The 12,088-nt window shown below is 36.2% G+C and overlaps 1 protein-coding gene across 1 annotated transcript; it reads right to left on the reverse strand.

The window, feature by feature from the left end:
- Positions 1-585: 585 nt before the first annotated feature.
- Positions 586-11,541, reverse strand: LOC140171403 (peroxiredoxin-like 2A). The gene is given in 5 exon segments (XM_072194653.1): positions 586-2,166; positions 3,466-3,580; positions 4,826-4,960; positions 5,500-5,822; positions 11,351-11,541. Coding segments are annotated over 4 exon segments (441 nt in total). The 5' UTR covers positions 5,539-5,822; positions 11,351-11,541; the 3' UTR covers positions 586-2,014.
- Positions 11,542-12,088: the final 547 nt, after the last annotated feature.

Raw genomic sequence — 12,088 nt, forward strand, 5'->3', positions numbered from 1 at the left:
ACGCATATGCTTGCTTGCGTTCACATATATACGATACTGGAAAAGTGTGGCTTCATCACCGCTTAACGTTTGGCTCCTATACAAAGGTAAGTTAGAGTTTACAATGGTTGTGTACACTTGCAATGGGTTAAAGGACTTTAGTTGCTCTGAAGATGGCACTCGCTAGAGTTCCGAAAGCTCAGCCCTCTCAAAAGGACTTCTCTAGGGAAAGATCAAATCTTACTCACAGTTAAGGGGGTACTACACCCCTGTGGTAAATTTGTGACTATTTTTGCATTTTTTTTTTTTTATAATAAAACACCGGTAACAAAATTTATGTATATTATTGGGGCAAGGAATCCAATTACTACACTGAAATTTCAGTGACTCAAGACAAGCGGTTCAGTATATATGACATGAAATGAGGTACAACCTAGCGGTACCTCTTTTCTTATCATAAATAACAAACCGCTTGTCTTGGGTCACTGAAATTCCAGTGTAGTAATTGGATTCCTTGCCCCTATAATATACATAAATTTTGTTACCACTGTGTTATTAGTTTTTGAGAAAAATGCAAAAATAGACACAAATTTATTACTTACTTACTATGTACTGGTTGTTGAATAATCTTTGGTTGTTTCACATACTCTTTTGGTTATAATTTTTATAAATTACATGTATATGTTTGTACATAGTAATAATAACCACTTAAAAAAAGAAACATTGCAATTTGCATATAATTATTAGTTACTCGTATTATGATGAGCTGAAAGAATACATGTTGCATTTTTTGAAGTGCAGCATTTTCATCAAGACCAGCACTTTCATTTTATTAGTAAGTTAAAGATTGAAAACATTCCAAGCAAGTGTTACTACTAAATGGTTGTGCAATGACAGTTAGGTTCCAATTGATCTCTGTAAATCCCATAATTCCATGCCGTTAGACCCGAGATGCTGTCATTTTATATCATGCCGACTTGCAATGCGCAGTAATGATGTTCGCTAAACAATATTAATGTGTGCATCGGTGTGATGTTAAATGATGACATCAGGTGAGATTCAGGTCTAACGGCAAGAAATGATGGGATTTACCAAGAAGGTCAATTCTGTTATCAAGCCTTTGTGTGACTTTGCATTGGTCGTTTCACTTTTCTCCCCACCCCCAAGAAAAAATATTCCTGGTGCCAAGACTGCTTTAAACCCACACTCACTAATTATCACCTCTTGTGGACTTGTTGAACAAATTATATAGCTGCTGTTGTTGCTGTTATTATTAGGCCTGTTATTATTATTAAGCATTTTTATTTTATTTGAAACACTGTTTAAGAGTGGGGGAAGGGGGAATAATGCAAATCTGTGGGGACCCTGAGGGATCCCCAAGGGAGATCAATTATCTCGAACAGAAATCGCACAGAAGTAATGCATAAAGGAGAGAGAAGGAAAGACTGCAAAGAAACAATACATAATATAGTGAGGTAGCTTGAAAATACATGCAGGTATTCATACCAAAGAGAAACCGTTTTAAGTGTCATTTATGCAACAAAGATCTCTAATTTGATTAGGAAAAAAGCAATTCTCATATATGTATGTCCTTTCCTCATATATTCCGGGCAATTTCTCATTGTAACTTTTGATGATTTGATGAATCCATAAATCTATAGTTCTTTTCATCTTTAGTTTGGTGGTGACATCAAAAGGTGTCTCTGCATGCATGCACAAGAACATTTCAATTATGTTGCCATTAAATGTGAGGGATATTCCTAAAACACTCAGGTCCGATTTCTCAAAGCTGGGTTAGTGGTCAGGCTTCTTAAGCCAACAGGCTTAAGCCCAATTAGTCCTATATACATGTACCAGTGCTACAATTTCACATCTTACATCGCCTAGAAAGATAAATCAATAAAATGGATCCACATTGGTAGGGCTAGCCTGCTGGCTTATGAAGCATGACCACTAGCCATGTTTCGAGAAATCGGACCTTAGTGACTTCACCACCAAACTCAAGGCGAGAAGAATTCTAGTATTAACATTTGCTTTATGAGAGTTTGGATGGTACAATCATCTTGGCTGCCTCTAACACCTGTGTCTTGTTGGCTGAATCCCCAAAGTCCTTGTCTCTATGATCCAAGAGAACACCTTGTCCTTTGCCTCCTATCACAAACACGCCACCCAAGGTCCATCCATCTCCTGTGAAAGAAAAGACAACAGTTGATATTTATTATAATTATGTTCATGTATGGCTGGTAATACATCAAGTGAGTTAAAACTACTCTATAAATTTATTTTAGAGGTGGATGCAGAACTCCGTCAATATACAGCAACCCTGCATGCTCATTGCAACCACCTTGAACTCCTCATAGCTCCTCAAAACGAAACCTTATAAATTAATGTGATTATGCATGCTATTACACTTTACGCTAAGATTCATGGTATGTTTCTTAAACAATAATTTATCTATGACATACAAAGTTCTTTGTACATGTAATTGATAATACCATTTATCAGGCATGAGACTATATATATTCATGAAAAAGTCTGGAAATTGTCAAAAAAGCTGGAAAAGCGCGTAGCCGTAAAATTGTTCAAAAACACCTGAAAAAGGGCTGAAAATTAATAAAATGCGGAAATTTTGACATCACAAAAGTCTGGTTCCAGTGTTTCCACTGGAAAATCCCATGCCTGATTTATAATTATACACATATGCAAGCTGTCATGGTGTTATTGCAATGACAACTTTAATACTAGCAGCACATACGTATTCATTAGGTTCCACTGTGAACTGCCTGAACAGAATTGATAATTTCCCACCTCTTTTTTCAATCAAATCGATGGTAATAACTCTTTTTGTGAGTTACCTACATTTAACCACAGGTTGCCCGAGGCAAATCTCATTTATACCTGGGAACTATAAACAGACACCACATAAGTTCAATTTATATAACTCGCTGACCCATCTATGTCATACACTGTCTCTAAGCCTGGTGATCTGGTCGCCTCATTGAATTCAAGTTCTGATCATTTCTTTTCTGGCAGTAAAACCTGTCGATGTTGAATCACAAGAATCTTTATATTATGTCTACAAATTTTATATAGCTCTTTCAAAATTATGAAAGTGCCTAGGACAAAAAGTGAATTACAGTTGGGTTTTGGTTTGAGATACTCTCAATCAGATGGTGAAGTCATTTTCTTTAATTGGACTATTCCATTTAAAATCCACACTAACCATGTGGAATATGTTGGAAATATCTTCCACAGGGGGAGTATGAATTACAAATAGAATGAACACATTAGGCAGCTCTGTTTGAATTTCATACACCCTCTGAGAAGGTTGAATCTTTCACAGAGGGAGGATGAGTTTCAAATAAGAGTTGATTAATGTGCTAATTCCATTTGAAATTCATACTCCTTCTGTGGAAGATATTTCCAAAATCTTCCACAGGGGTAGTGTGGATTTTAAATGAAATAAGCCATTGTAATTGATCATACCTTCCATATTAAGCTCTACTCCATCTTGGTGTGCTTTCCACAACATTGTATACATACTGAGTCTCAAAAGCCCTGCTCCTTTCAATTCCCTCACCTCAGGACCATAAAAATAACGCTGCAAATGAAATATACAGTATTTATATATGTGTTAAGAATAAGAGATTTTGCAATTACCTTGTAAGTTAAGAGGCATTCCCTTCTGGTGAGCTCTCCAACCAGATATGTATGGACTTAGGCGTAGCAAACCAGCTAGATATAGTTTCCTCTCTGTCGGTCCATAAAAGACACGCTGAAAATATGTGATTGGTAAGGAAATTCTTAATAAATGCCAATGCATGCGAGTGTCAATTGAATTTTTGATGCAAAATTTGAAGGAAGAATATGAAAGTCTATCTAGCCATGCATAACACCCGAGCAAACACACAATGTTTTACACAAAAGGTTTAAATGTCAAGTTATTTAAAGAGTATACAACATTTTGTGATGCTTACCCTTTACTTGTTTTCTATAATCCTAATGACATTGAACCTAGTTTCTACCTAACAAGAAGGAAAATTATTTTCAGCTCTGTGTCACAAATACAAATGCTCGATCTTAATTTCAAATGATACCATAAAAGAGATGTGTAAAATTATGTTGTTTTACTGTACTGTATTGTATCCTGGGCAGCAAGGAAGAGCTCAAATATTGCAGTCAAGAAAACAGCATTTGTTGCATGCAATGCAACAGAAAAATGTGTCAGAATATGTATGTACTCCGTCAATATCGGCTTGTACCTGATTTTGTTCCTGATCACATGCAACTTTAAAAATAATAATATTTAAAAACAAAGATGCCTGGATTATAAACATCTCAAAAAATGTAACTAACCGGCCCTTTAAATAATGGCCATTATTCAAAAAGGGCTATTGTATTACAAATCTGTAAAATGTGTTCAAGCAGAATTTATATCTGCGCATTTTGACACCTCATTTGATACGATAGCCCAGAAAACAATAAAACACCGGTCTATTTAGTGTAGTGAGGTCCAGATTTGAAAGTTGCACAATACAACAATACAAAAACACTCAGATTATCATTACACAGATTTCCTTCCATTATACTGAATACAAATCAATAGAATTTACTGCAACTTTCAAATCTTGGGTTACATTGATTTAAATGTACACTGTGACATCAATATTTAGTCAATTGCTACAAATGAGGTGTCAAAATGTGCAGAAATAAATTCTGCTTCCAACACATTTTACAGATTTGTGATACAATCGCCTGTTTGTGAATAATGGCCATTATTTAAGGGGGTAATTACTTTTTTTGAGATGTTTATATTGCGAGTTCAGCTCAAATTAAATATACTCACATTTTTATCAAGAAAGACTTCTCCTTTGAAGTAAGGCAAGAATTCCTCATATCCCAGGGTTTCATGGACCACGGCATACAGAGGAATTCCACGAGCATCTAGCTCAGGTTTGAGAGAGGAGATCTCGGAAGCCTCCTACAAAATAAACAATAGACAACAAAATAATAAACATTAAACAACAACAAGAACTGTGGGTGAGTATTTCATTTTGAGATGATGCAATGTGAAAATCTGTTTTTAAGAATAGATTTTAAGAATACTGTATCACAGCTGCATGCATGTACTGCATACTACGTTAAGATTTACAGGTGTTTAGATCTTGCTGACCTATCACTGTGGTATAGCCTTTTGGAAATGTCAGAGGCCTCTCCATACACCAAACTGATGAACTGCAAGTTAGTGAGGGAGGGAACATGTTCTGACTGAGGTGGTCTTGTGAGGGGGTACAAGGCAGTGGTTGCCTTTTGAGGAGAGCAAGAGCAATCACTCTCTACTGTTCTCCTTACATTGTATATCTGATATAGGAGAGTGATTTTTAGCTCTCCTTAGTTGACCATTCTCTCCTTACATTCTATTGTAAATGCCCTAAACAGCTCTCCTTGAAGGCTCCAGAAGACTATAATGCTCTCCTGCAAATTCCAGAAGATGTCCAAAATTCCAAAAAATGTACGTACCTCTCTACACAAAGATCATCCAGGCCGTCTCACCACCATGACAACAGCTCCTGCATCCTTCCATAATGATGATGCTTTAAACACCTGTTTGCTGTCATCAATAAACTCTAGTCCTTTGATCTTGGTTTCTCCTATAAGCTGAAGGATGGACTTTTCCAGGTATGAGATATCAGCTTTAGGACTGGTAGGAAGCCAGAAATCAAGATTGATACCAATAAATATTGCTATGACCACAGCCAATGCTGCTTGCCACACCAAGACATCTTGAAGACAAACTTGAAGGAGTATGTACTGAACTACAAGTACAAGTCATCCATGGTGGTCTAGAATAAAAAAAAAAAAAAATGGTAATTGAATTGAGTTTTAAATATAACACTTAGTAAATAGCTCATGTAAAATAATAACAAATTTGAAAGCATGATAAATTTCAAAGACCGCAAAATTCAAAATTGCATGTTAATTTTTAATTGTTGATATCTGTAAAGAGGGTGCAACAAAATATTTTGTATGGAAAATCTCTGAATTCTGTCAGTTGGACAATCACTCTTACTCCCCAGTTCTGGGAGTGAAACTTTTCATTTGGAGTATAAAGGAAATTACTGTTGTCATTCATTCTTTTCGGTTTGACACAAATGGATCAAAAATTCAGAGATCAAATAGGACAATACCGGTATTTGAGAAGTTTGAACGTTTATGAATTTTCTCTATCACCACAATCAGCAATATTTCACTCCAGTGTCAGAGGGAGGTTGACAAATAGCCACAGAGCAGCCATGTCAACTGTTACTGGGATCAGGAAACCAGAAAAGAAGCCTCTACCAAAACGTCTCTGAAATATCTTAATATTGACGCCCTGGAAATTGGCACAATCCATCCTGTATGGCGAACCCTCTCTGCAAACACAAGGGAAGTTGAAATGGCTGCTGTAAAGGCTAGACTTCTTACTGGTACCTACGTACTACAAGCAAACCGTGCAAGGTTTAATCAGTTCCAAGTTGACCCAACATGTACAGTTTGCGGTGAAGAACCAGAGGACAGACATCACTTCATCCTTCGATGCAAGAATCTCGAAGGCAGTCGAGATGTACATATGAAGAAGATCAAGATCTATCTCCACAAGATATACAAGGATGATATTGCAGATGCCATATTGAGTGATGAGCAGACTCTACTTCAGATCATTCTTGATTGTACGCACAAATCACTTGATGATGATGACATTTCTCCTCAACTGAGCACTCTGAGTGATGACATTGAACCTATGACCAGACGCTTATGTTTCAGTCTGCATGCGAAGAGAGCATCGCTTCTGAACATCTATCTACATTGGTTAAGGCATGTGACTAGTATACCTAACTAGTCTCAGGTTAAGGCTACCCATATATTTTAAAATATTTAAAATCTATGGGCTATCCTTAATAAGTTTTGGCATTGTGGCTTTTTTTTCTCCCCAGCATGTTTATATATTTGCATGCTTTTATTTGTGTGGCATTTTGAGCACTATTGAGCACTTTTGGTGGTATGTGTCATGAATTGGGGGCCAAATCGTTACATGCTCAAAATTAGAAAAATAATCATGCTTTCACACAAAAATGATTGTAATTCATCTCATGTTTGTCAGAAACCTACAATTTTATATCATCATAAAGCTGAAAGTGTAAGGAAGACAATTGTTCAACTTTTAAGTTGATATACAGGGTGTCACAAATATTATATAGGGTGGAATAGTTACATTTTCGTTCAAAAGGTAAAAAAATTGGTTCCTCTCTTACTCACTAACATAAACACCTGTTCTGCTAAAACCTTTTTAGATGTGCTAATAACATTGTAGGCTCTCAAAAAAAGCAAACTTGTAAGGATGAGTTATGTAGCCTAACTGAGATACAGGGTGTTCAAAAGTCGTACATAATTTTTTATGATTTTTATGACATTATCAATCAAAACTTTTTTCCTTCATGTCCTACACAAAAACCAATGGCATATTTGAATTCCTCATCAAATTTCCTTCTTAAAAATATCAACTTTTACAGAAGTAGGGTAACTTCTTCAAGAAATATGACATTCAGAACATTTCGGAGCACAAATGCATGCTTAGTACAGTAGCATTATAGGAAAAGCCTAGAACCCATGACACAGAATGCAGCACATTAACAACAAATTAAACCAGCTTGGAGTAAAATTGGTCAAGTTACCTACTAGACATAAATACCAAAACAATGGTACATAATCCATCCTAACACCTTGCTGGGTTATGAAGTTACAGTAAAAAATAAATTTGAGAGGCACTGAAAATCAATATTCCCTATACTTTAACACACGCCTCAACCGTAGGCACCTCAACCGTAGGCACCTCAACCGTAGGCACCACCACCCCTGACTTTGCATCGTTTGAATTGCAATATCTCAAAAAGTAAATAAAGTGTGAAGTTTTTTTTTTTTACATTTTTAGGTAGATAAATTAGCAACAAAATGAGACCATTTCTAGTTCAGTAATCAGTAGCCCTCTACATTCTTGAGATCTGGGCCAAAACGTCCTGAATGTTTTTTTAAATGTAACACCACCTTTTCCTATACCCCAATTCATGACACACAACCTTTTTTGTATTTTTCGCGATGACGGGAAAATGAACTTTTGACACTTGTTGTTTTTGTGGATACGTGTTTGAATGGACAAGTCTTTATTGTGACAGAAGACTGATCAATGCTGATGGTGGCAGGACGCTTTTTTGTGTACTTCGACGTGTCTTCATGTTAAATGGACATTTTCTTTATGAAATAGACACAGCTATATCTGTGGTGCGCCTGTCTTAAAGGCGGAAAATCCTACCAACCAACCATGCCGACCAACACAATAACAATACAAGTTTAGTAATGCACCTTTTTTTAGTGTGGATGTCCTTTAAAACTTTTAAAATGATGATTTGTTTTGATAACTTGTAAATTACCGTACTGTAAAAGTGGTAATTTCCGTGCATGTAATTTTTTCGCTTTGCCAATTTTGAACTACATTGCTTGTTTTTAATTTCGCGATTTTGAGTTTTCTTACATAGACCTATACATTAAAAGAACATATTCGCGTGGTTTTTTTGCGGTAGCTGTGTTGTGCCTGCAAAAGCGAAAATTAATGTACTGTGAAAATGTCCACTTTAAAGGTATCGGCCTTCTTTGACACTCATTTTAATTCAAGTTTTTATGTGGTGGTTGTTGGTGCAGTTCAACCTTCCCAGTTAGTGCACATGACCTGGTCATCAGATTCTTGTTTGATGATGCACTTACGGATGTAATTTCATTGTATTTTAATACCGTGAAAATATCATTGTAGGATGTTCCATATGTGTGCACAGCCATCTTGAATTTTAACCCAGAAGTAGGTGATTCTTTTTGACATACGTAGCCAAATTTGAGGGTTTTTTCACTGAAAATTCACTTTTAAATTAATAAACGCCCCCATTTGGAAAAATATGGTATCCATTTTATATTGAAGTTAGCCCTACGGGCCCGGGGATTCTATGTACCGGTACCGCTGCAAGACTTCAGGTCTGTAGATGACATTTTTTGCCCATCATGCTCGGCTGCGTTTACTTCTGAACTTCCATTAATTGCTTTACGCAGTGTCATGCTTCAGACCTCTGGAGTTCAGCAACTCTATTCAATTGCCTGGCACATATTTGAACGTAACTTTCCTATACGTTGATCCACCCATATAAAAAACTCAACATGTAGATTCCTGTTCTATCAAGTATGACATGCATGCATCATTAGTTCCAATAATTGGAACTCACAGCTCCGACCGTGAGTTCCAAGGAGCTATGTGTATGTGCCGCCACGATTTAGCGTGCATTCATCACCATATTCACATGTGCATTAGTCGTGGAGTGGACTTTTCGCTGCTCATAAAAATCATCTTTTTAAATATTTCTTTGGATAAAAGCTGATGCGTAGATAAGTTGAACAATCACAGATGACATACATCAGTGACACAGGTTTCTAAAGTGAGTATTTTACTAGATATACTAATGCAAACTTGTCAAAATAAAACCCTCGAGGCACCCTACGGGGGTATCTACAACTTGAGAACAAGTCCTCAAACGTTCGAAATTTGTAGTTACTACAACTAATGCATCATTCATGATTAGAAATAGCAAAAACATTTATGGATATTCTATAATTTTGTAAAATTTCTATTTTCTATTCATGCTGAAATTTGTGTTACAGGTTGTCCAAAATAGGGAGCATTTTCTTCTGCTATGTCACCAGATAAATCGAACGCTGAATCTATGTGTTCATTGTTGTGATTGTTAATGGGATTCATGAGTGATCATGGTGATGGCACAACAATAATAGTACATTCATTCATCATTCATTCATATTTATTCAGTACCGGTACTCACATAAAAATATTACACCATGTATGATAAAAAAAATATACATTATAAATACATACAAGATGTGGTCAATTGCATGAAATACCAGATATCAGTGATATAGCAACGAAATTGTGACGTGTCATGTCAAAAGGAGACACTTTTGGGCAGGTTATGAATTTTGAGGTTTTTACATATAAATATAGAGATATTTTGCTCCACAATACCGTTTTCCAAAATGAATTTGGACATTCCTAAGCAAAGATATTGAGTTTGGAAGTTATGGTATTATAAAATTGGAAATTGAGATATCGGCCTTTAAAAATATTATTGACAATGTTGAGAGTGGGAATTAACTTGAAAAATGTCTCAAAAAATACAAGATGCCAGTTACATTCCGGTTTGAAACTATCAGACAATATTTTTAACATTAATAACATCACAAATTAGCAACAAACCCAAATTGTGAAAAAATCACCCACCAGCAGATTTTTGGCTATTTCTCCATTTACGATCCTGCCCAAAAGTGTCTCCTTTTGAACCTTCTGAACCTTCTGAAGTTGTAGTCAGCAGGGCGAAAACCGCAAATCGCTAACTATTTGGTGACCTGCAAGCTAGAGGTTTTTCTTGAATATATCTAAAGATGGGGCTGATATAGTGGTTTGAGTGAGGGAATTCCATGCCCTTCCAGTTCTTGGGAAAAATGAGTTTTTATAGGCGTCCTTCTTGATGAATGGAATTTCAACATGTAGGTGGTGGTTTCTTCTCAAACCCGCAGCCGAAGAAGTTTGAATATAGGCTTCTTTGTTGATTCCTACCAACTCATTTTGGATTTTGTAAAACATAGCTAAACGATTTCTCTCCCTTCTGACAGCTAGAGTGTCCCATCCGAGATCTTCCAGCATTTGGTGACACTACTTTCTCTTTGGTAATCCCCTGTGCAAAATCTTGCAGCTTTTCTCTGCACACTTTCAATCTTCTTTATGAGTCCCGCCCTGTATGGGTCCCATGCACCCGCAGCATACTCTAAGACTGGCCGCACTAACGTTAGATATGCAGTAGACTTCACTTCCCCTGGACAAAACCACAAGTTTCTCCTCAGGAAACCCAGAGTCCGGTTTTGACATGACACGTTACAATTATGTATGGATTATGGAGTAAACACCAGACGAGTACCAACATGTCCAAGGCAAGCATAGCCCAAAAGCCTCAATAAAATTGAGGCTTATTTCCATTGAGGTCCTTAAAGAAAAAAGAAATGGGGGAAACAAGCAGATCAGGCAACAGAACCAAATAAATAAATAAATAATTCCCAAACCCAAAATTATTGAAAATATTCATATTGCACATAAAAAATAAATAAAATAACACCCAAATCCCATACATGTACCCCGGACATGTACCAAACAAACCAACCATGAATAATCTTCACGTCTCAGCTACGAGCTATACTGTACAGTGTGTTAAAGCTCGCATGAAAGGCTTACCTTGATTTTAATCACCTTTGCCCAGTCCCTTTCGTAAATTATTATACAGTATCATGAAATCAGTTGTGTAAATGTTTACATTTTGACTCACGTGGAGGGGCGGTACAAATAGTGGTTCTAGTTTCTCTTGGAATTCGGGAAGAAAATCCGCTAAAATAACTCCACCACAACATTTAGAGCCTCAAAAAGTGTTGTTTTCTAGGTATAAGTAGGAATCCAGTAACAAATTGTATCCAAACTGTCTGAAACCAAAATTAAAAATCAAAACGTGTTTGGTATTATTTATTTATTTCAGCAACAGTAAAAGGTCTTCTGCTTCAGTTTGGAAAGAAACGCCGCTTCTAATAGGATAATATAATCTTTACAAATAATCATATTTTAATCAAAACAGAAATATATTTGATATATTAAGGGATAAAATATTTGTTTTATGTAAGTATTATGTATTTTTTGTAGCTTTTTGAAATAAGTAATGAATTTAAATTTACTATTTATTAAAAAGTAATGATTTATCACAAACAGTATAGCCAATCAGCAAGCTTGGTCTAAACACAAATTTTCCACGGGATTTTCCTCGCTATCACATGACCTCGCACATGACCAAAGGATTGCGTTGGACCAGTGTGTAAACAAAAGGTGTCCTTTTGATCAAAGGAGGAAACACTCACAACCAAATGATCGGTTGTAAAAATCAGACAACGGATTTTTAGCCGCGGCCAAATGCAGTGGACAAGATGA

The sequence above is a fragment of the Amphiura filiformis genome, chromosome 15 (genome assembly GCF_039555335.1).
Source record: "Amphiura filiformis chromosome 15, Afil_fr2py, whole genome shotgun sequence".
NCBI lineage: Eukaryota > Metazoa > Echinodermata > Ophiuroidea > Amphilepidida > Amphiuridae > Amphiura > Amphiura filiformis.